A 26,195-nucleotide genomic window follows, 5' to 3' on the forward strand; every position below is an offset into this window, starting at 1 on the left:
GACAGGAGAAGCCTTCAAATAGTCCCTGAACCTCAGGACCTGAAATTAATTGTCTGGGAATTACTCATCCTATAAAAGCTAAATGCACTTAATTTCACTGCATATCAGCTTCAGAGCTGGTTATCAGCAACTCAGCAAAACCATCTGCAGACTGGAATTTCCCCATGGAAGGGGAATGAGGGGGAATTGGTGGGATGTGGTGGCAGGATGTGGAATGGTTTATGGTACTTATAAGTTGAAAGAGAATAAATTAAAGGAAACCCTGTTCTTACTGTCCTCTGCTCCCCCAAGCAGTTCTTTTTTTTTTTTTAAATTAAGTTCTGTTTTTCTGAAGAACGCATAGTTCTCAGAGGTCCACAAGCTTGTTCAGTATTAGCTAGAGTTTTTCCATGAGAGGTTCTCAGACAAGAAGAAGATATAAAAAGGATAAAGTCACTCTTCTTCAGAAAGCACTGCTGTCAAGTGTGTGGGCAGCCTGGTGAGTTTCTGAGAACTACTCTCTTTCTTCTTGTAGCCTGAGAAATGACAGTTTTCCAGAAACTCCAGAATTTGAGCAGCTACCTTCTGGTGGCTTCCTTAACTTATCTCTTCCTGCTCTTTCAGAGTTTGTATATGACTTTAAGTTCTATATGAAATTCTTAGCTTTATATTAAAAGTTTAGCATATATTCCAGGAATATGCAGAACAGTATTCTTGGTTTTGCTTTTTCCAATAGACCCTTGAAACAGGGCTGAATGTCCTGGCACAGGGCATACCTCCTGACAACACCCGAGTTAAGGCTGATTGAGCTTTTTGATACTCCTCTCAGAAGTGAATTCATGTGTTAAGGGGGAATGGTTGATAGGAGAACAAGACAGTGGTCTAGACTGTGTCACTCCAGGAACTATGTGATGTGGTGACAATGGCAGGATCAACCTAATACTGAGTTGGTGGTGATTAAGTTGGTAACTGCTATGGTGTGAATATGATTTTCTCCCCGGGTTAGTCAGCTTGCCATCATTGTAAAATACCTGATATAATCAACTCAGAAAAGTTTTTTTTAGCTTACAATTTTGGAGGTTACAATTCATGATGGGTTAGCCCATATGTGCCCATATGTGGCACAGGCAACATATCATGATGGGAGGGTATGTCAGAGTAAAAGTACTCACTTCATGCCAGGAACCAAAAGAGAGTAAGGAGGAGGCTGAGGTCCCACAATTTCCAGTCATGTGCCCCTAGTGACTTAAATAGCTCTTGTTAGGCTCATCTTCTTTAAGGTTTCAGCACTTTCTAATAGCACCATCCTGGGGACCAAGCCTCTATTGTGGGCTTTAGGGGACATTTAAGATCTAAACTATAGCATCCAATATGACTTCTCATCAAAATTCATAATGGAATTTGATCCTCATTGTGAGGTATACAGATGGTAGAAACTTAATCTGTCTATGGTATTTAGAGGTGGGGGATGATTTGGATTAGATAAGATCCTTAGGGTAAAATCCCCATGATAGAATACTGGTGGCTTTGTAAGACTAGACCAGAATACACAGACACACACTTCCTGTCTCTTGCCATGTAATGTCCTCTGCTGCCTTGAGACTATGGCAGCAAGAAGGCCGTCACCAGATGAGGCCCCTTGAACTTGTACCCTCCAACTGTGCACCAAAATAGCCTCCTTTTTTAATAACTCACCTGATCTGTGGTATTGTGTCAGTAACAGGAAGTAGACTAATATGGTGACCCTGACTGGAAGTTGCAAGATGTAGATAAAAGCAGTTCTGTCTGCCAAGTTACCAGTTCTGGGGGCTCTGCTATTTTCAAAAGATTCCAACCACTGTACCAACGATCATCACTACACAGGTTTTGCTTATTATAAGCGCCCTTATAATGGGCCACTCCAACCCTTCCTTTAGGGAGGACCTTGCTTTTGCATTGGGTGCCCAAGTATGCCTGTAGGTTGTCTCACATGGACAGGCCTGTCTGAGGGCTTGCAGAGTGTTTGTGTCAGGAATTTCTGGCATGGAGTGAGGATTCTGCATGGAAGTGGTCCAGAGCATGAACTCTGGAGGCCAACTGTCAGCACTTCATTTCTGTCCCACCACTTTGTGACCTTGGGCATGTTTCTTCACTTCTTTGGCTCTTAGTTTCCTGATGTATACTATGGGGATATTAATAATACCTACCTCATAGGGATAATAAGCTATGTGAAGTGCTTAGATCTGGCTTACAGTAAGTGTTATGTGAGAACAAACTTTCATCATTACTACCCAAAGAAAGGACAAGCTGGCCCAATGATGAAGCCACAGTGTAAGGGTGGTGATGATTGCACAAGCAATCGTCCCTAGTCTAGATTGCCATGAATTCACACCTGATTCCTGAGAAGCACAGAGAGGCCACATGTGGAAAGTAAGGAGATTCTTACTAAAATTCCAGGAGACCATAGGGCCTGGGCTGGTGTCTTAACAGGACAGGAGGGAAGGCAGTTTCCTCCATGGCAAAAAACATAGCCTGGCAGGCAGGAGGAGTTAGCAGAAAGGTGACAGTACTTGGCAGGGAACATGCTCTTGGGATGCTGAATGCCTGCCAGGCACGCTTGAGACTACCCAAAATAGTCAAGGAGGCCTTTGCAAAGAAAAGAAGCCCCATATTAGCAGGAGGTGAGAGAGTCTTAAGATCCAGCTTATATTTACATCAGATATCAGCTTCTTGGGTGAAAAAAGACTAAAGGCTCTAGTGACAGAGGAGCTAGTTTGAACGCCACTTACCAAACTATAAATTGGAGATCTTATTCATATTACTCATTATGGACTACATAGGGAGATTTATTATGGATGAATAAATTTTAATATTCTAGGACCTCAGTTTCCTCACTTTAAGATGGAGAGGGTGTAATGACCTCTAAAGCTGATGGAGACAATGCCCACAGACACTAAAATTCCCTGGTAAATTTCAGATTCATTTCTTTTTTTATGGTAAATATTCAATTTCTTGATTAAGTTAGAAACTCCATACATTTGTTGACTCAAACAATGAATAATGTTTCAGGATAGTAAATGGAATCCATTTAACATTTGCCAAAGAATAGATCCTTTAAGAGAAGTGGTCATACCTCTCAACAGGTTTCCTCCAACATGACCAGCGCTTTTCAAGAGTTATTTTTGACACAATGCTTTCTGACAAAGATCAAAACATTAGCTAGTTATTGGTGAGTGCTATTGAATTTTAGGAGAGTGCAAGATTGCAGATAGGATAGTAAATAATTGAAACAGATTATGATCTGACATGGAAAAGCTGTACTATAGTAAAAAATATTGACTTGGACCCAAGAATTTATAATGTGTTAACACTGCACACTCTTGTTTGACTTTTTTTTTTTTTTTGTGGTACTGGGGTTGCACACTCTTGTTGTCTTTTTTTTTCTGTGAACAGTTATAGTACTTTCTGATCAATTTTGTTCAGGCTAGCTTTCAATACTGGGGTCTTTAGCAGGTCCTCAGGGAAACTAAATGTGCTAGTCAATTTTCTAAGGAAGAAAATCTTATTTTGGCTCACGATTGTAGCGGTTTTAGTCCATGGTCAGTTGACCCATTTCTCTTGGGCTTCTAACATCATGGTGAGAATGTGAAGCAGACAAGCTGCTCACCTTATGGCAGCAAAAAGAGAATAAGGAGGGGCCCATATCTCATTATCTCCTTCAAGGTCATACTCCTAGTGATCTAAACTTCACCCCTCCCAACCCCAATAGTGCCACAGACTTGTGACCAAAACTTTAACATATAGACCTTTGGGGGACACTTATCCAAGCTACAGTGTTGAATAATCAATGGAAAGGGTTGGTTTCAAGTTTGCTTCATTCTGACTCTTCCTAGTCAATCCTGAATGCTGTGTTAATGGAAGCCAGGTTACTAGCCTTACTAAACATTCATTCATCACTTAATCAACAATTTCTTGTATGCAGGTCATTCATTCCTCCCCTATGGTGCAAAATGCATGTGATTTGCTGTTGCTATTTTCTTTAAAATCAGAAAATATTTGGTTAGCTTCTGTGGGTTGAAATTATATTCCAGATGACTGAAATTTCCTGTTAGTTAACTGCTAAATAAAGATGAGTATGCTGAGTTTTAGGTTTTGAGGGGAAGTGAGGCCAGTATCCCATGTACTGTTAATGCTAACATGCCTTAAGAGAATCTGATTAGGTATCACCGTCTAATTCATTGAATCAAAGTGTTTACTTTTACCTCTGCTGTATAAGGCACACAGAATATTTGGGAGCAAAATCCCTGCTTGGAAAGTTTCTTCATTGCTGATATTCTTCAATTCTGTTTCAAGATGAGAGAGAACCTTCCTGGTCTACCGAAAATATTATTTATTGATGTGGGATAAGATAAATATTCTTTAAGGACAAGTATTAATATGAGCGCTATTAAGCATATCATCTGAATGGCTTGAATTAAAAACATGTCAACATGTGAATCACCACATCCAGACACAAGCTTTTAACAACTTTAATTGATATAATTACAATTGATATGCAATATGTCTTACAACAAATATAGATACGATGACATCAAATATCAAAGAAGTTGTACATCTTTCTATCTTTCAATGATGTTGGCTAACTTACCCCAAGAAAGAAATCTGGCAATGAACTCTTGGTTAGCACTATTACCAATATCAATGAGCAATTTTAAGATCAAAGTTGAAATGGTACATTCATTTGCCCCCGAAAAAAAGGTTAAAGGCAAAGAAGGTGAATCAACGTGCAAATCAGCATCTGCCCCAGTTACATCACTTCCCAGATGCAAGGGATTGAGCCATGCACCCTTACAAGCAAGAAGGGAAAACAGATGACATCAAAACACAATCAACTCCACAGAGCGCCCAGAAGACCTCAGGATGATGAAAGCCAGAGGTCTACTGTTGATAGTGCTCAGGTACTCACTCTGTGTAACCTGACTTCCTAAATCCTGATGCAAGTGTCTGAGACTTGTGTCTTGGGCCACTTTTTCAGGTGGAGATGGAAACCATTCTGTATAAAACTAGGCACAATCAACTCTGTGTCAATCAGGTGCACGGGAGAGATGCTCTGAGCTTGAAAGCTCTCTGAGTGGTTGTAACATAACCATAGTTTTATAGAATAAGTAAAAACCACACACACCAATATAACAGCAAACAAGAAACTGAGATCACATGTGTATCTGTGTAATACTTGAAATGTCTATAAGTACTTTTCTCCAGAAACTGAAAACACATGATTTCATCAACCCTCACAACACATCTGTGAGGTGGAATGGAGTGAGCTCAATATGAAAACATCACTCCATTTTACAAATGAAGACACAGATGTGCAGGGAGGGCAGAGGAATCCCATTGGGCTTCAGGAAAAGAAAACAAAGTTAAATATTCCTCTGTGACCATTCGCATCTACTGAGAACAGACAGTCTGCTTGCCTCCCTCCTGCTCTGCCTTCATCTCCAGCATTATGACCAGTCCTATCCGTGATGGGATGTGGTTCAGATAAACTTCAGCCATCTCATTTGGGTAGACTTGAACAGACTCTTCCTGAGGTAAAGGACATCAGTTATTGGCATATATTTCAGATGTGGGTATCTGTTTTAAGCAGCATTTGGAGAATAAAGTTGCTAAAAATCTTTTGGCCAATTCAAAAGCAGAAAAAAAATATGGCAAAATGAGGTTCTACCTTTATATATTTTATGCTAATAAACATAGCGAGGAGTATTCTTGCACTTTCGTAAGAAGTTGTAACCTCTCTGAATACATCTGCTTTAGGTCCAGATTCCTCTCTTTGCCAGAGGCATTTGGAAGTTAAACAGAGCAATAAACCTATCGTGCTCTTGTACAGTAGCAGCCTTCAGTATGGAAAATGCTTGCTGCATTCTTGGTTTATAATAGGTCAGGGTTCCTGGGCGCAGGATTTATGATAGAAGCAACGTCTAGAAGCATATTTCTCCAGGGGTGTCTCATGACAATTTGTCAAAACATTTTTGGCTGAAGGAGGGCACAAAACATATGAACTATCCTGTTTTTATTGGCTTGTCCTTTGTTAAATTGAAAGCCCTATAAAGAAGGTAAGCAGGGGGAAAAGGGACAGTTATCCAGGCCAGGCATGACCGAAGGGGGCACCCTTTGTCATTTTCTGAGAATGTCCATTTATGTCTGTGTGTGTGTTTAATATTCAGATATCTTAATTCCTGTAAACCCGTTTGTCACTACTCACTCTGCTTATAGAAGACATCTGGGGTTGCTCCTCTCCTTTGGCACCTAAGGAGTTTATGAATAATGTTTTTCAGAGGGTGGGATGGCAGGCTGTGGGAAGGAGTGCTGTTCCTGGTCTATGGCATCAGAAACCAGTGTATGAAAGCACAGCAAGAGGAGTTATTCTAAACAGAGCAATGGCAACAAGATCCATGTTTAGAAATCTAAATCGATGCAGTTTTCAAGTTTTCTATGACATTGTAAGATGACATAACACATTTTAAAGTGTGTATTTTCTACTGCACGAAATCAGGACTGAAGGTACTGGTTGCTAATATATTTTTATTTCTTTTTATCAAAGAAATAAAAAGTCAACCGTGCACGCCAAAATCCAACCTGTCAGCCAATCCAAACTAAACACTTTTGAGATAAAAATTGGACATTATCATTTTATTTTGTTGAAAATAAAAAATATTTTACTAATCTTTGTGTCTTTTTCTGCCACAGTGGCATTATGAGAAATCAGGTCTTTTCAATCTCAGCACTATTGATACTTTGGGCCAACGATTCTTTGTTGGGGACAGTTGTCCTAGGCATGGTAGACGCTTAGCAGCATCCCTAGGTTAAGTCCACTGGTAGCACCCCCAACTTGTAGCAATCAAAAATGCCACCAGATATTTTCAAATGCCCAGGGTGGGGAGGTAAAATCACTCTTAGTTGAGAATGAATGATATAAATGGATGCCTTCAAAGATGAACAGTTATTTCTCAAAATTTGTTGCACAGGATTTAAGAGTACATACTCAGGGGTTATTTATTAAGGAAAGAATGAGTGACGTAAGTGAATAGGTGAATGAATGGATTATTCATGGTATCTGTTTCCCACGGAAATGCCTCATTAAGCAACTGTAGATAGACTAGTGCCTTTTTTTAAAAAACAGCTTACAGCCATTACCCAATGAACAGTACAATAGTGAACCAGCTGCTTTATGGTTATAAAACAAGGGTTTATATGGGCTCCTCCAAGCAATAGATATCTCTGACAGGTACTGAGAGCTGATTCCCACCTGCCCCAAGCAGGTACACAATGCATGTTAGCTTTGTTCCCTCCTACCTTTCTCCACCACCCAGTGTACTCTCACTCCACTGTGCCTCCCCCTTTATCTTCTTTAAACTCATCTCCCAGCCTTCTCTTTTGGAACTGCAACTCTGTTGAAATCTTTGGGCTAGGATCCCAGTTGCCTTTTGAGTGACCTGGCAGGGGAGAGCAGGTAGAGAACATGCAGAGATCCCACAGAGTCTGACACTCTGCCCTCAATGTGTGAGTTTCATCTTTCATTAATTAGGCAGTTAAGAATTGCAATCCAGCTTGCAGAGCTAAGTAGGCAGCCATCAGATACAACTAGAAAAACAAATTAAAAAAGAATTGGAGAAACCCCTGCTCCCTCCATGCAGGGTGAAATCTTCTGCAGACTTTTCCCTTTCTTTTCATTGAGACTTCAGGTAATTTCCTAGAGAGAAGTTTAAGAAATAACCAGACAAAACTGAAATTAACCCCAACATAACAACCAATCTCTCTTCCTCAGTCCTTCTTAAATTGGGTCCGGTGGTGGTCTGGCTTGGCTAGTGCAAGGTTGGCTCATTTCAGTTGCAAATCAGCCTCCATTGACCTTTAGATAATGTTTCTTTTGTACCAGAAAGGGGACATTGTAGCAGCCAGAGGAGAGAGGGAGGAAAACAAAAACAACCATACCAACAAAACAGGGTTTGAGATTGTCGTTCAGTGTGCACCAGGTACTTGTTATTAATTCTACTGGATAAGCACTTATAAATAAAGGACAGTTATTCCTCATCCCGGACCACCTTCCTTTGTTAGGAGTCATCATACAGAGGGTTATTGTAGTTTCCCCAGGACCCGTAGTCATGGTCATCCAAAAGCCTTCCGTAGGAGGAATGCCTGGGGAGGAAGAAGACAAAGGCTATGGTTACTTGGAGCAGTTGCCCATCTGAGGACAGTCTAATACCCTGTGTTCTGAGCTGGAGAGATTTGGGACCATTTAAGAGGGAAAGACATGATTCTCCCACTAAGAAAACCCTTGGCAACAAACCCACCAGCAGCCCAGGACCTGGCAGGCCCCAGTCTACCAAAACTCTGTAAGTCACAATCTATCCACATGAGACTTCAACTGGCACTTTCTGTTGAGGTCAGCTGAGTCCTCCTTTCTCAACTCCATGTCCAGTGTGGGAAATGGAGGTGGGCCCATTCTCTTGGGTCTTTAGTAAGAGGAGATGGGAACAAGAAGCTTGGATTCCTAGCACTGCAACTTAGGCCCAGGAGTTAATTTTCCCTGAAGTAATACTAGCACAACCACAACCATTGTTGCTGTTACCATCCCTCTTGGCATATATTGTGTTCTATAATTTACAAAGGGCTTCTATATTAAGCTTTTACTTGATTCTCAAAATAAAGCCAAGGGGGAAGGAACGGTTTATTCTTACTTCTCTGGTGAGGAAAATGGGCTCAGAGATGTTAATCGATATGCCCAAAGTCATCCAAATAAGCTATGAGTCAAATCCCTACCTCCTGGATCTAAATCCAGTGCTTAGAGCGCAAGTCTCCAGATTCTGTTTAGCACCTTATTTCAATGGTAATATGGTCTAAACAGGGTTTAGTGATGGGTCATTCTGGGAAGGTACATCTGTAAGAAACTGAAGTCAGATTGTCATCACTCCTTTTCTCAAAACCTTTGACTGGCTTCTCATTTCACATAGAGTAAAAAGCAAAGTCATTATAATGGCTTTAAAATCCCTAATGGATCTGGCCATTGCTACTTTTCTGAGAAAATTAATATCAAAGGCCCTGTTCTCTAGCTTCAACCACACTGGCCTCTCTCTTGTCATCCATGCCTCACACTTTGCAGGGTGTAAGACAACTCAAGCCTTGGCATGCACTGTTCTCTGGCTTGTTCCTTTCCTACCATACTACATAACTGACTTATTTGATTTGTTATTGCCTCTTTAATTAGCCTATATGCTCTAGGAAGGTATGGATTATTTGCCTGTTCTGTTCATTCTTGTTTCTATCTCTAACACATAGAAGAATATCTGGCACACAGTAAGTCATTCATAAATGTTTGTTGAAGAAAAAGTGACTGGAAAAACTACATCCTACATTCCCCCAAAAGCTAATCGTATACACAAAGTTCAGAGATTCCTGGAGAGGGATTTGGTCATTTTAAGGCTGTAATTTTATTTTCGTTAATTCATGACAAGATTGGAAGAACACCATAGAGTCAGCATATGGTAGTTCTGAAGTTTATGCTAGCATGTGAATTATTATATCTGGCCACAGGAAATCATGTCTGCTAGATACAGTGCAGGAAAATGTTTCCTTTTCCTAATCTTTCTCTTAGCTAAATAAGAAAATTAAACAAAATGAAATATAATCTAAGAGATACAAAAAGCATTTGCTCTACTTATATCTGTTGCTAAATAATTGCTATTGTTCTTCTGAAGCTTATTTATATCGGCCAGGTATTTGCAAAGAGATGATATTTTGCAAAGAACCAGGCCCTTGCTGGATTCATTTCAAAGTCTTAGCCTTCAGAATTCTGATTTAGGTCCTGAAAGCTGACTCAGCTGATCCAATCTATATCCCTGGACACTTGAAGATGTTTTACAATGAATGGAATCACATTCATTTCTGTGGGTATGAAATGAAAAGAGATCATAAATAGCAACCCAGATACACCACCACTTTTTTTAATCTATGAGAATAGCAGAGGTAATTTTGGAAAATGAAGGTCATAGACTATCTATGACCAACATCCCTCTCCCACCTCCAATTTAAAACCTCCAATTCTAATCAAATCCTTTATGAGGATGACTGAGAAATGGAAGCCATACTGTGAATAAGTAAAATCTCTGGCATTATAACTGGAGCCCTCCCTACGTCTCAGTATGACTTACTGTTGTAAGCCCGGCAATTATCTACCTAATAACATGAGCCTTCATTATTGATGTGATACTCTTGCTTCACCTTTCTAAGGTAATTTAACTTCTCACAGCATTTTAATATCTATCATATAATTTTATTCCTATAGTATGTCAGTTTAGTCAATAGATATATATCCTTGAATGTATTTCTAACTCCCTGTTTTTTCATCTATAAAATGAAGAATAAAAAATTGCATTAGAGTTGTTGAGAGGATTAAATAAAATAATGTAATGCATTTAAAAGGCTTGGCACACAGTATTGGCTGCTTTGTAATTTTTATCATAATGAAAATTTTAGGAGCAAATTCTAAATCTGCAAATGGTAAAACAGGGCATTGAATGGAAAGTGAACTTCCTTCCCACCAGGAACTCCAGTTTCTATTACTATTATTATTATTTGAGTTTTATAAGTTATTATTATGCCAAAGTGGAGTCAGTGTTAAAAATCTTCTGGCTGTCAAGTTTTACTGTCATGTGGTTATTTTAGGCAATGTTATTTGGTCAATACTGTACCTGACTCTGTTATATTGTAAGAAACAGCTAGTTTCTTTACTTTCATTTCTCTTTGCCTCCCCATTTGAGTGAAGAATGGGTTAAGCGCTGATAGGTGAGGAAAGAGTTGCAAGATGGGAAGCATACAGAGCCTGTGGGGCTTGTTTTAATATATTCGTGAGCCTGTAACAAGATAATTGTGTGTGCTGGGATTCAAGCCACATTTGGCTAAATCCTACACTATTGTAGAAAGAGAAAAGCGAACACATTTTGTGAATATGTGATAAGGGGAGAAGATTCAGTGAGCATGTTAACCTTCTCTCTAGGTCAGAACTTCTCAGATCATGGCACAATTTGGATGGAAATGGAAGGGTTTTTAGATTTGCATTTGGAGATCCTAAGAAGTAACAAAACCAAACCAAAACTTCAACTTCCATTATTAGGAAAGTGGGGCCAAGAGAATTTAGATGACTTTGTTACTTTAATTAATGGTAACACTAATCCTAAAACTGAGGCAGGAGAATAGAGAAGTACAGTTTGGCCAAGAAGGCATGGAGACTGACCAGGTAAAATGTCAAAAAGTCCCCTGTAGGACATACTCCCTTCAGGAGACATGGTTGGGAATGTCCTTGGAATCTCTCTTTTTTTTTTTGTTAACTTAATAACAGCTACATTATGATAATGAAGATGTTTGTGCAGAAGGGAAAGTCCTGGAGCTAGTGCGTGTGCTGAGGGCTGGGGAATTCAGCATCTTGAGACATCTCCCCCGCCCTGTCCACATAAAGCTTCATACATAGGGACTGCATATCATGTATGCAATTTTAACAGAATGCATTATGGACGGGACATGCACAGTCAAAAGTACGTTATGTAAATCCTCCTGTCAACCAAACCTGTCATTCACTGTAGCCTCTCCTGCAAAGACTGCCCAAATTTTTCCTGCCATTTACCCTTACAACCTATAAATTGCTCTTTGAACAAAGATCAGTGCTTCTGTGCCATCTGCCAGAGCCCATTGCTCTTTCTTGTGGAGTTTTCTCTTGTCTATGCTTTCCTTTTCCTTTCAATAATACTTTGCTACTGCTATGCAATCTGTGTCTGTCCAGTGCTTTGTTCTGAGGTGCAGGACCTCAGATCTTCTCGGTCAGGGTCATCAGAACCACCCACCAGTAACAAAACCATCTTCTGATTCTAAGGCAACATTGCTTCATCTAATTTCAAGCTAACAGCAATCTGTATGAATGATGTCGTTGTTAGGTCAAGGAGATTTTGTTTACTCAATTTCTTAATAGAGATTGGCACCTATCCAGCATAGCTATGTTTTCTATTTGCATGCCTTGGCTCCTTTTAGACAGTGAATATCTTAGGGGCAGACTATGCCTTGCTTTCTGTGCAACTATCTGAACCCCTACCTAATATGTTTGTTGCTCTTGATGCAATGGTTATAATATAAAGATTTGATGATAACTATTTACATAGCATATAATTTGTATATGGAGTTTGCCTGGTCAATCAGGGATTCATATGGCCTATAGCTGTTTATTATACAATATAACTAGCAAAGTGAAAAAAATATTCACTAAAGAATGCCAAAGGTCAAAGCCACCATTTTGACATTAAAGTCAGGAAGGGGAAAGAGAATTATGGCTAGATTCCCATGCAATGATGTGGCTTTAAAGCACTTAGCACAGTGCCCAAAATCCCCTTAATCAATGGCACTGCACTTCTTTTCAGTGATTCTACTGAATCATACAGTTTAGTTAGCTAAAAAACAGATCCTGAGAGGGTAAAATTAGGAATGATTTCTTTCAAGCCTTTCTCTCATTGCTCTCCTCTATCCACTTTGCTCTAATAAAAAGCAACTCTTCCTATCCCTGATCTGTGATGCCTTGATGGTAACAACTGCAAATTTGGTGGCATCTGTTTGAGGTCTTCACTACTACAAAATGTCACTTATTTTAAGATAATTGTAAGAATGATATTTAATTGTCTTTGAAAATGAGTAACTTGTTTCACTCTTCTTATGTTAAAAAAAATTATAGTTTAGAAAGGTCCATCTGGTCCTCCACCAAGTCTCTGCCTTTGTTTATGGCTGTGCCCCCAAAGTCCTGTCCTCTTTCCTCAAGCAAGTCTTGTCTTTCAATCATTAGGGATTATCACAGGCTAAGAAGAAGGGATACAAAGAGGATTTTGACTCGGAGTAGTGCTGGGAAAACACAGCTAAACATGCAGCTCCACTCACCATTAGTAATTGAGTGCTAGACTCTTATTTTCCATTAGTAAGGCTGTTTGGTGCAGCTGTCAGTGACTTTCTTTTTCTGATCATTTTCCTGTCTTGTTTCTTTAACTATTCATCAACAACTTACCAATTTAAGAGACCATATTCTAGGATCTGGGGGATAGTAAGCAGATTCAAATCTCTGTCCTCAGGAAGGTTACAGCTGAGAAGGGGGAGTCACGATAAATAAATTATAAATAATACTATGGTAGATGTCAATCAGTGTGATGGAAAAAAAAATTAAGCAAGAAAGGGGGATGAGGAATCCAAATGGGAGATGGGGAATCAATTCTGAATATGGTGATCAGGGAAGGTCTCATGAAGATGTCATTTATGCAGAAACATCTTAGAGGAGATGAAGGAATGAACTCCATGGATGTCTAAGATATGCACTACAGAGGGAGCAAGAAGGGGAAAGGCCTTGAAACAGGAGCAAATGGTCTGCTATTTTTTAAAATAAACTCTTTATACTGGAATGATTTTAGATTTACAGAAAAGTTGCAAAAAGAAAAGGTAAAAAGAGTTTCCATATACCCTTCACAGTGTTGCCTAATGTCAACATCTTACATAATTATAGTATATTTGTTCAAACTAAGAAATTAACATTTGTGAGCCACAATTTCAATACTAAGAAAATCGGGACCATATGGCGTCAATTACAGAAAGTCAGTGGCAGAGTTCACAACTTATGATTTCCTTCTCCTTTCTACCAAAATCCCAATGATGGGCACATTTCCAAACATTATTTTCAACATCCTCTTTCCATGGTCTGTTTTTAAAAGCTATTCCTTTAAACATTTCTTTAAATGGTCATCTCTACTTTGAAGAGGAGGTCAAATTTGTTTCTTTTATTTATTAAAGTTACCTGCTAGATATCATACTATTGACAGGCATTGATCACAGAAGAGGTCTGCACATTGGTGCATCTGACTATTTGTAAACAAGTTCAGTGTTAGGAGGTAACCAGGGAAAGTCTGTGTGGTTGAACAGATGCCCATGGCTTCCCTTTCCCCAAACCTAGTTCTTCCTGATATGGAATAAATAAGTATTGTTGCTGCATCCCAAACTTTCCTGCCTAGAATCATTCTCTTATACAATAAATAAAGCAGCTCTGACATGTCAGGTACTTCCAGGGGCTTCATGGGGTTCTAGTGGAGGGCACGTGGCCGAGAACACACTGAGTCTACCAATACAGGAAAGTAAGTGGAGCAAAGGAGAAATGTACAGCAAAGGCCTCAGAGTGAGTGGGGGAGAAGGAGGCTCCCAGGGAGGTCTCTCTTGATCTGGACAGCATGGAGTTGGCCAGATAAAAAGGGGTAAACCAAACATCTCGGACAGAGGAGTTAGCATGTTCAAGGTTAGAGGTATGAGCAGCAGGCAATATATCTTGGAATCTCCACAGTAATGTGTCTGATAGGAATATTAGTAGGTAAGGACAAAGCAGGGTTATTTGAAGTATGGTCCTTGGAACAGCAGCATTGGCATCCCCTGTGAGGCAGTTAGAAATGCAGATGCATGGGCCCCACCCAGATCTACCCAATCAGATTCTATGGGGAGATTTTGAAAATGAGACCTTGGAAACTGTTTTTAACATGTTCACCCATTGGTAATTGTTCACAACAGAGCCTGAAAAACAGTGAGGTAGAAAATCAAGTAAACTAGACCTGCAGAACTCCAAACGCCAGTTTGAAAAAAATCAACCTCTGATAAATTCTAGGAGATCTTAGTCTTCATATAGTTGTGCCTATTTCTTAAACCTAAGAAGGTTAAAACTGAGAAGAAACTCAGATGTATAAAATGCAATCACTGTAATATATAAAGCAAAACAGGTGAGTTCTAATAAGACACCTTAAAAGCCAGGCCCAGTTGTGTCTATAAATCAAGAACAAATTTATTTTTGTGAAGACCATTTTTCCCGCCTTGGTTACCAGCACACCTAATTATAGCAGCATGCACTTGTATGGCCACAGCAGATTCACTCTCTTGTGCAGGGAGATTATCTCGTAGCTGAAGTTTTGAGCCAACTTAAACAAAACAAAACTGACTTACCTCACTCCTCAATCTTCATTAATTAAAGACACCCTCTGCAAGAGGCAGGCAGGGCCTTTGCTTTCTTTTAAAGCTCTGGAATACAGACTGCCCAGAGATAGTTTCTGTTTATAAATGTATAACATGCATACAACTTCACAGGCATTTCAGAGCAGCACCACCAAAAAAATCTGCCAAAGTGGAATGAATAGAGAAGCTGCCACATCAATACACAATTAGAGAATTGAACTCCTGTGCCATCTTCCTCCTCCTCTCCCTTTCCTTTGAATCCCTGATGCCTACTGAAAGGGAATGGCAAGGGCAGGCTCCTCTTCCATCTCCACTTTGGAAACTACCATCTTGCTAAGTACCTGTGTACCATGCACAGCTGGACAACCACTACAAAAATCACAGCAGTCAGCACCTTTCCAGTACCTTACTTCTCCCTAGAAACTGACTGTGTGTGTGTGTGTGTGTGTGTGTAGAGAGAGAGCACTAACCCTTACAACAATCATGAGTTAGCCATTATTATCATGGTCCCATTTTTCAAATGAATGAACTGAGCACAGACTAATTAAGTACCTTGCCTCAGAATGCTGATGCTATAGTCTAGTCTCTCCAGGTACTCCGTGCAGTACTTCATTTCAACCTCAAACCAACCTTGAGAACCACAGTGGAAAGGTCAGTACAGTATTGAACTTGACTACAAAGCTCAAAGTCTACTGGTTAAAATGGGGTCGATAATAAGAGGACTCTAGGAGGCTTGGGGTGGTTCAGTTTTATAAGCCACATCCTAAAGTGGCTCAAGTTATAAAAAGATACAGCTCTCTTTGCAGGGCACACTGTGACCAAACTAGAGGTCATAGTTCCTTAGAGAACAGAAGTGTGAAAACAGACAACTAATGAATTTACCAATGTCTTTGGAGGAAATAATGTTTTGGATAGAAAGGTGATTGCAAAGCACACTGGTTTTGTTTTTGAGGTCATTCTTTCCCATGGACTCTGCTCTTGCATTTGTAAGAACACTGGCTGATCATGGTTGGAGGCCAGAAGTTAATGGTTTCCTTATAAGCTGTGAATTCAGTCACTTACTACTGCAGCCAAGTGAACTGAAAGTCCATCAGACAACAGAACTCTAGTCATACTACTGTTCTTAGAAGTATGGGATGAGAGAAGCAGAATTTCTAGCCAAGGAAAACCCTCCTCCACATCCCCCCCACATCAATAGTACCAACTGCATTTTTGATGAATGATTAGTGGGGTTTTCCAAGAATCTGGCAAAATAACTCTTGAGGGTGTTTTAGCATAGCCTTAAGATTCATGAGAACTCTTAACCTCCTTATGCTATCATTTTGCCAAAATAATTAATGGAGGAGCAGAAAGGGGCTTTCCTTAGGGGGTTTCTAAAACAGGGATTTGATTATTTCATCCATCTTTAAGTTTACAGTGCCAAATGTAAGTAGCATAATAGATAAATAGCAAACTTATATTTATACCACTGTGAATCTTTCCATGCTTAAGGGAGAGAACATAGATGGGAGAGACAATGATTCACTCAATTTAACCACTTTGCTGAATTTATGTGGTGTTAGGGCCTTGGAGAAATATAGTTTAAAATATCATTTTATATAATTTTAATCAGCACTGATTATAACAAAGTGAAATGGCCTACTAAAAAAATGGTGACAGGACTGTATCTCATTACCCAAGTGTTACCAGTATTAAAAGGAATGTCCGGCACATGTCTGTATCTATCTATCTATCTGTCAAATATCTATCTATGACTAAATCACTAAGGTTTTTTCCAATTTACCATTTTGATGATGATGGTGGTGGTGGCGGCAGTGTTGTGTTCTTGGGAAGCATTATTTATTAATCCTCCCAAAACTGCTATCAGGTAGTTAAAATTATTGCTATTACTTCATAAGTGATGGAAATGAGGCTCAGTATGGTGCTATAACATGCCCAGAATACACTGCTAGTGTGGTAGAGCTGGGATTTGAACTAAAGTCTCCCTGCTTCCAGAGTCTGCATTCTTGTTCACTGTTCTTGAGTTCCTGCCAGTAATCAGTGTTGGTTTGAGATAGTAAATTTGAATTCTTGATGAAAGTCAAGACAAAGATTCCTTTAGCTTATTTCAACACCATTTTTTTTTTTTTTTTTTGGTGTGGGGAGAGTATAGTGAGAGGATGTGTTTCTATTACATGCTACACTCCTGTCATGGTCAGGTTTTCAGTGACAAAGTTCTTCAGAAATCCACCATTGTTGAGTCCAAAAATGATTCCACAGTTTATCTGTAAGTTCCTCTTTTTGAACCCCAGAAACAAAATTTTCAACAGGTATTTTGTTCCAAAGTGGCAATGAGGTTCTCAGAGTATGTTCTTAAAAGCCAATTTAACTCATAATTAAAATGCAGTGATAAACTCATAATTAAACCAAAGGGGAAAAGGTACCATTCAGTAAGATATAATTTATAAAATTAAGTCTGATATTAAAGGAAATGCAGACTTAATGAAGACAAACATTTTTTAAAATTGGAAGGAAAAGTCTGGATGCTTTATGAAAGCTTTTAGATACAGGTCGCTTAGTCTTTTTGTTCCAATTTTTCTTTGGAAACTGGCCTTCCCTGTTCTTTGTATCCCAGGTGGAGGTGCTGTTACAGGCACTACCATATTTGGCACCATTATTAGATCGATTTGATGTACAGTTAGAACAAATGATAGAAGGAAAAGAGACAAGGATGTCTCCCTGGTGGCCACTGGACAGCTCAGGAGATGATAGAGGGCTTCAGAGAAGATGTGTGCATGGGCAGGAGAAATTATATACAAGCTCCACCTGAGGGAACAAGGAAAAAATGGACAGGTGTCGGGGGCGGACACATGACTGTTGAGGAAGAAGCACAGCTGTAGGGAAGACAGGTAACACGAGTATATGTGTGTGCGTGCACCACAGTGCCATGCAATTGCATATTATGTTTAATTTTCACTTATTCAATTTATTAATCATCGTCTTTGTGCCCAACACTGAGCTTACATATAAAGTCTGAGCTCATGGAGCTTAGATTTTTGTGGGGAAAAGAGACAATAAGCAAACAAATATATGAAAAACAAAACATAACAATGATCATTGATAACATCCAGGATGAAAGTACTGAAGGCACTAAGAGAATAAATAACAGGAGCATGTGCAAATTGGAGGGAAGTTTCTCAGAGGAATGTAGATGAAAGTCACTGTACTCTGCATGAGGAAGAGCTCAAGCACAGCAGTTCACAGGACAGAGGCTAGGAATAGCCAAGGGCCTGGCAACGACAGAAGCTGGTAAAGTTCTGAGAACTGGAAGGAACTGGAGCTCAGTGGTTGAGAAGGAGATAGAAATGTAATGAGTGAGAAGAGGTGGGCAGGGGGAGGTCTGTATACAACCTCCAGGACCAAGCTAAGAAGTTAAAATTTTAAGTCTAAGGTCAGAAGGGAGCTTTGGGGGAGATTTTAAGGGGAATAGTGGGTTGAGGAGCTCGGTCATGGCTGCTGGGAGGACGATGTGCTGGAGGCCAAGGACTGGCTATGCTCACCATTGCAAAATGTGTCCCTCTGTCCCTGGTTACAGGTGCTGCACAGACTGGTAAATAAGACTGCCACTTGCCATCCAGCGTTTTACAGGTGGAAAGACACTAGTGTGAGTAATATGGTTTTATATTCTTTCAGATGTCACAAGGCTATAGAAAACAAAAATTGGAGACTGACAGAATATTGCAACTTTTGTTTGGCTAAGAGAGTAAAATCTCAGCTAACCTCTACAATCACTTTGACTTCATAGAAGAAAAGATTTTTGTAAAACTAAAAATATAAGGATATAATTTCAGTTTTATAGCAAATGTTAAATTTTTATTTTGGGGTAGAACCTGAAAACCTCCTTAACAGATTGGGTTCAAATCCACAGATGAGTGTGCAGAATGTCAATGTTTAGGAACTATCCATCCCACCTCTCTATCCCCACTCACAGATGAGGAAGCCTGAGTTTCAGAAGGTGTGTGATTTCCCCAGGGCAATGACTTCACTTCAGGACAGAGCAAGAGGGTTTCTGTTTCCAGACTCCAGGTTAATTTTCATCCCATCACACCTTCATGCCATGGACTTCAATTTCTTTCTTCTGCTTGCTAAGGTTTGAACACTGTACCATTTGCTCCTGTCTAATGTGGAGTTCACCTGCAATGTTCACTTCCCTAACATTATTTTTGATGGCTAAGACATGTGCCAAGAATCAAGCCCTCAGCAAAATAGCACTCAACCTGGAATCCCACAAAATGGAATCACAATCTTTTTAAAGAAGAGTAAGGTGTGTCTCACCTGATCTTCAGATAGGCTGCAACTCCAAACACCAACAATACTACAGCAATCACTGTCACTGTAATGGCGGCGATGCTGCCTGTGAAGGAAGAAGGGCCCAGAGAAGAAGATGAAGGAATGAGTTTAATGACTCTGGAGTGCAATACCTACCCTTCTTTTTTCTGAAACAGGAAAAAGTTATTTAGTTCAGGCAATTCTTCATGGAAATCAGAACACAGTATCTTAATTCTGTTACTTGAATTAAAAAAAAATGCAAAGCAAGATTCAGTAATGGCCAGTATTTCTTTCAGTATTTATCAAGACCTCTTGCTAGCTTGGCAATCAGAGAACCATACATAGTGACATTTGATTACCTTTTTTAAGAGTGACAGGCCAGTTGCTGCTGCTGTTGTTTGCAGTGATAGTGTATTTTAAATCTTTTGATGTTTTCTTTTTTTCTTTTATAGGTTCTGGCTCATTTTTCTAGCACTTGTGAAATATTGAGAGACAGGATTTTTTTTTTATTCCAGGGTCACAACAAAGCCATGTGGTTGGTTTTTAATAAGCCAGAACCACAAAGACTTATCAGTAGTGTCCATTTCAAAAGGTCACTTAGGTAGGAGATGAGCTAATTTTAATTATGCCATCATATAAAAACATTTAAAAAAATTCTTTGGAAAGTGTGTCCAAATTTTATAACTAAATGGCAAGTTTGGTGTACAAAATAAGGTCACATGTACCAGGTAACACTAGTATAATTAGAAAGTAACATGAATGTATTATTCTGCAGTTTGGATCTTATTCCAAAAGCAACTACTAATGGGCTGCTAAAAATAAACAAAACTCCATAGCCTCACAAGAATGATCATACTGCCTTTAAATACTACTTTGGAGCACAACCCTCTTTGTATGAACTTTGAGCTAATAATGTGAATAGTTCAGTTTTATTCCACCTTAGAAATCCCAAGAATCAGTTGGGCTCTTATCCTTGAATATTTCAAGTGACTTTTTTTTGCACTACAGATGGTGTTAGGGAGCTGTTTATTCTTTTAGTACGGTGGGAAATTATTTACTATTTCAACAAACAAATAGGGCTCTTCTTAAACACATGGGAAAGAGCATAAGAGATTTGATGTTGAGTATGTGGATTGAAGTGTAGTTCAGCCATGATTAGCTGTGAGACTATAAGCTACTTACTTAACTCTGCCAAGACAGAAGAATAAGTGTGTCACTCATCTCACATATTTTAAGGAGGTTAAATGAGATGTCATATACATCATCTGAAGAATTATCCAAATATATGACCCTAGACCAATCACATCTTTCATACATTAGGTCTCAAATGTGATGAATCTTCCTCACATTTTTAAAGATTTACTTGCCCTATCCCTTTATTTTCTTCCTCAGTAGGAATGGCTTTTGTTCTTTGCATTATCCCTTCTACCAAAAGAATTAGAGCATAGCTAAGAAGCAAAGCTACTTACTAACTCTTTAGTAATTCCCCCAAAGTTTTGGGTGAAAGAAGACTACATCAGGTATTCATGCTTTCAGTGGCTATAATTTATAAGAGAGAGCCAAAGAGGATCATTGCTAATATGAAGACGAAGACCAGAGCTGTTGTATCCATGGAGATGGACCATATTCAACCATTTCAGAACCTGCATACTTCTGGGCAGCCACATATTCATTTCTTTGCTCCTAGATTCCTTTTGAGTCAGATTAGTATAATTAAGAGTATAATTCTCTTTCCCTTTTTACTACATAAAGATAGAATTGTGGCACTGATTTCTCAAATGTGCAGATTAGGTCAATCAGAAAAAGTTTGAGGTCAGATCCTCTTACAAATTCCCACTCTTACTTTGAAAGGAAACTCTTAGCTTCTTGGCCTCCAAACTGTGCTGAAATTAGAATAATCAAAGTTCAGTAAGCTTCATAACAGATTTTTTTAACAGCTTGTGAAAGGAGGATTATAACTGCAAAGGTAAGGTGATGGGGGTATTTTAAAATCAGAAAAGATTCAGTCAATGCAATTAGAAGCAGTTTAAAAAACTGACCTTTTAATTTAATCTCTCCCCTTTTTAAAAAAATGGAGAAGAGAAGGAATATAGCTGATTTCCCTACAAGACACTTTTTTCTTCCCCCTGGGATAGCTGAGTATAGGAAATCATAGATTTGACCTTTTGCAAAGTTTCTTCCTAACTCTAAGGAGTTGGGTTTCTTCCAACACTGTGGTTTACTGAGTTTATTTATATACCACTTCTTTCTAAAGTCATTCAGGCAGTCCTCAACTTAAGTGCTGTTCTTTTTGTTGTTGTTGAGACAGCAAGTGATAGTCACCTGCTTCTCCTTTATGTGATAGTGGCTGTCCAGCTCTAGGTGTAGCCCCAATCTTAAAGGTTGCCCTTCCTGGTTCACAGATGACATCACCCTGGATAACCAGAGTTGGAAATTGCAAGTGATTTTCTACCTGATAGGCACTTGGGAGCAGCTGGGAAAAGGGACGCTTTTGAGAGCTGGTACTGTTCAATATAAAGCCAAAATGTATAAGATAAAATAGTTTGTACTTAAATGTCTGGAACTCTTCATTAACTATTCTGCTACCCACTGGCTCTTCTAGAGGGTACTACAATCTTCTGAAAGCAGACCTTTATCATGCACCAGCCTAGGAGATCCTGTGTTTGATCATGCTCGCACCTCCCAGCAGCTGCTGCCTCAGAAGTTTCCAGTCACCTTAGTGTGGGAAGTTCCACATCTGAGGGCTCAGTGATTTGAGCATGTAAAGGTGTTGTCTAAGCCAACATTAGCACAATGTCAATGGTAACTGAAAAGGCTTTATTTCTTGCCTGTGAAAACAAGTGCCATTTCCCCCAGACTTTTGTTTAAACTAAGCTGGAATTTCCCTTGTCCTTCTATGCTCTCTTTTTTGAAGGTGGGGCAAGGAGAAGAAAAAATGAGGAAAGTGGGGCCAGAAGCAGGGGAGGCTTTGCCCTATGAGGAAGGTGCAGATATTTGGTGGGATGTGTGCTGGGAATGGAGGAGAATAAATGGGCTCAAGAATAATCATAGCTACTTACCTTTTGGAGGTAATTACTTTGGGCCAGCACTGGGCCAAGAACTTTACAGCTCTCATCTCATTTAACTCTCTATATGAGAGGAGTGGACTTATTCCCATTTTATAGATGAGGAAGTTGAGGCCCATAAGATGAAGTTGAACTCCTTTCTCAGCTTGGTCAGCCCCTATTGTTTCTTCATGACCTAACTAAATATCAAGAACTGTTGAGAAGCTTTCCCTGATACTCCTAATCAAGAGACAGTGCTGTTGTGTGCTCTGGTATATCTATCTCCTTCTTTCAAACACCGTTGTGTTTATGAGCTTCCCTAGTAGACTCTAATCTTGTCCATCTTGCACCTCTTCCATTTTTTTGTGTGCCCTTACTACCAGGCACGGTCTCTACCCATAATGGATCTCTAACTCTTTCATCTAATGTTGAATATTTGAATAAACAAACATAATATTGGTAGGAAAAAAACATAAATGAAGTTTTACCCCCACCCCCACCCCCCACCAATCTCTGTGCTAAGAAAATTCTCAAGCAACAGGCCCTCCATCTATTCATTCTGGAATCCCCTGTTCCAGGTCTTAACTAGTACCTATTCTAGAACTACATTATTGGTCCCACCACCCTAGTCCCTTTCCCTCCACACTGTGCACTTGACTGTCTCCATGGATGACTAAGGTGTTTGGCTGCAGTAGAGTTAATTTAGGAATAACTGAATAGAGTCAGATAATGACCATGAGCCAGCCATAGCAAACTCCTAAAAGGCCATGATCTGGTCAGATCTAGTCAACCACCAATGCAGTCCTAGAGTAAATAGTGAGGTTATTTTAATGGACCTCTCTCTCCATGCCTGCTTCTTACCCACAGACACACACTTTGTCCTTATCACACTCAGAGGCTTCTGCTCATGCCATAACAGCTTCCCCTCACTTGACCAAAGCATTCCTTCCTGTCTTCCTGGTGTTAGCAATATTCCCAAACCTTAAATGTCCCTCTTGAGGGTCTTCTCACTGAGAAATTTTCTTCCCTCCCCTTAAACATGAAAGAAACACTTGAACACTTTGGCAGGAAGACTTTTCAATTGTATCCAAAATGAAAATATTCGGATGTGATGGGGTGAACAGCTTTGGAAAGAAAGACCTTGACTAGGTGCTTCAAAAAAGGCATTGCTCTGAGAGACTATGGGTGGAGGAGTTGATTGTGGAAGGTAGAGGGTGAAGAAAAGGTGAGTTCCTGGTTTCTATCCATAGTTCTGACTTCTGAGCCACATGGCTCCTCAGCTTGTTGGCACATAAGTGTGAATGTCTGACCGAGGTCCTGGGCATGAACTCACACCTCTGATCTGTTTGAGAAGAATCCTTAACAACCCTCTTAACGGCTCTTCAATATTCTTGCTCTTTTCTTCCTTCTTCCTGGTGTGGAGATTTGGTAAGACATGGAGGAGAGGAGTAGGTGATCACTTCAGTGTGCAGTGACTCATTCAGCAAAGGTCACCAAGAGGAAAGGAACACATTGTCTCAAAAGAATCCTTTCTCTTTCATGTGTCTCTGCAGATGTATTGGAGGAGGGGAGTGGGCAACTGGGAAGAATATGTATGTGCTAAATTTCCATTTATTATATCAGGCCCTCCCTTTTTACTCCCAAGAGTAACCATGATAATAAGAGTAATAAACAACAATACAAATAATGGCAACTAATGCTTTTCTGTTGTTTACCCTGTGGGACTTTTCTGTGAGTTTTGTCGTTTCAATTCATTTAATCCTCACAACAACTTTGTTAGGTATCTACTTTTGCTATCTCCATTTTACAGATGGAGAATCTGAGGCACAGAAATGCAAAGACCCCCCAAAATCACACAACTGATAACTTATGAAAATGCTGACCCAGGATCCATGCTGCTACTCACTAGGCTCTTCTACCACCCTGGGTTCTAGTGTTAGAGCCAAGTCCAACTTTATATAAAATCTGCACGACTTTGCTATTGGCAATCTTGGAGTCAGGGCCTAATGGGACCATGTGCTGGTTTGAATCCTCTTGTAGGCATTGGTGAAGGTGGGTCAAACCTCAATAATTCAAGTTTATTTGGGAGTAGAACTAATTAGAAGTAGACACAGGTCACAGAACAGTGACCTGAGAAGGTCTACCTCATTTCTAGCATATGTGTGGTTCAAAATTGCTTAAGAGTGCTGCCAAATGCTGTGTATTGCAGTATGGCAAACCCTCAATATCCACTAGGCATTGGCTCTAAAACCCCCTGCAGATACCCAAACCCTAGGATGCTCAAGTCCCTTATATAAAATGGCATCATATTTGCATACAACTTATAAATATTTTCTGTGTACTTTAAATCATCTCTCCATTAGTTACAACAGCTAATACATTGTAAATGCTATGTAAATAGTTGTTGGATTGTATTATTTGGGGAATAGTAATAAGAAAAAATGTCATACATGTTTAATGTTTGACACAATGTTTTTGTTCAAATATTTTGGATGGGGGAATGAGTAGATACATAAGGCTGATTTACATACTAAATAATGCAGAGTATATGGTAACTTCCATTTGCTTTGGTTGTGATGGTGGTGGTAGTAGGGTGTGTATGTAGGGTTCTGAGATAGAGAAAAAAGAGTGAAAAAAAAAGAAAATCTCAAATCTTGGATACTGATTGGATACTAAATAGATCTTAATTTTGCTAATATTGAAGGTCACTTTGATTTCTGGCCTTGGATTCTGCTTGGATTTCACTATTTTTCTTCCTCCTCTCTTCCAGGCCATGGGAAGCCAAGTTTGTCTACTCCCTCTTACCCCAAATCAGTCCCACAAGGCTCTTCTGAATGAGCAGCATGGTTTTCCTCTTAGGCTAGGAAAGCATGGGCTTTAAGGAACAATAGGTTACCAATTGCAGAGACAAGACTCAGGCCCCAGGAACCAAACAGGAGAGTGAAGGACTGGCTGGAATCACAGGAAGGTAGGTAGGGAGATTGGGTATTTCTACCTGTGACTGAGAGAGGCAGGTCTATAAAAGCTGGAGCAGTCTTATGAAGAGGTGGGAATAAAGCTGTTCTCTGAAGGATGGGCAGGACTTGGTCAGATAGCAATGAATGCTTGAGGCAGAAGCCAGCTAGAGACAATGTTTCTAGGCTTGAGGGTCAACACTGGGCTTGGAGACCGAAGCACCACTACTGGAGCCCTTATCTAAAAAGCTTGGCTAACCCAACTCTCTACCTCTAGGGTTATAAGGAGGAGCAGACAAGACAAAGTGCTTTGTAAAGTAGCACAAAGGTAGTGGGGCTGTTGAACCAGTTGATTGGGTAGTCAGTTCCTTCTCTGTGTATTGGGACCTGAAGCACTGAAGACCCACTGGTGACTTTCCCAAGGTCACACAATTTACAGAAGTGACAAAACCAGGACCTCTGTCCACATAAAAAGGGCTAATGGAAATTACCAGGGACCACCAAAACAGTCTGTGTTTTTAGGGCCAAGTCATGGAGAATTCTGAAAGCCAGACATTGTGTTTGGAGACATGGTCCTTGAACTGGAAGAGGGATGGGATGTGCCTTTTTTTTTTTTTTTGAAAGAACCTTCTTAGGTCCAACCCTTGCTGGGAAACCATCCCCAGTACTGGCCAATGACTTGAGCTCTCTTCCTAGATGCTTGCTTTTACCTTGTGTGACCCCATTTAGTGAGTTTATTATAATGTCCCACTGATACTGACATCTGTAGCTGTGGTAGTTATGCATATAATACATTCAAGGCAAAGATGTATGAGATAGTCTGTTAGACTAAGGAGTTCACGTGAGCACATTCTGCCTGCTTTCCAAA

The 26,195-nt window shown here is 39.8% G+C and overlaps 1 protein-coding gene across 1 annotated transcript in view; it reads right to left on the bottom strand.

The window, feature by feature from the left end:
• Window positions 1-4,471: 4,471 nt before the first annotated feature.
• Window positions 4,472-26,195, bottom strand: part of Parm1 (prostate androgen-regulated mucin-like protein 1) — a 109,058-nt gene continuing 87,334 nt past the window's right edge. The window contains exons 3-4 of the mRNA XM_020156545.2: window positions 19,336-19,414; window positions 4,472-8,154 (exon numbers count right to left, since the gene is read on the bottom strand). Of these exons, the coding sequence (XP_020012134.2) occupies window positions 8,070-8,154; window positions 19,336-19,414 (164 nt within the window). The 3' untranslated portion in view covers window positions 4,472-8,069. The remainder of the gene's footprint in view (window positions 8,155-19,335; window positions 19,415-26,195) is intronic.

This window comes from Castor canadensis, chromosome 9, assembly GCF_047511655.1.
Source record: "Castor canadensis chromosome 9, mCasCan1.hap1v2, whole genome shotgun sequence".
NCBI classification, from domain to species: domain Eukaryota; kingdom Metazoa; phylum Chordata; class Mammalia; order Rodentia; family Castoridae; genus Castor; species Castor canadensis.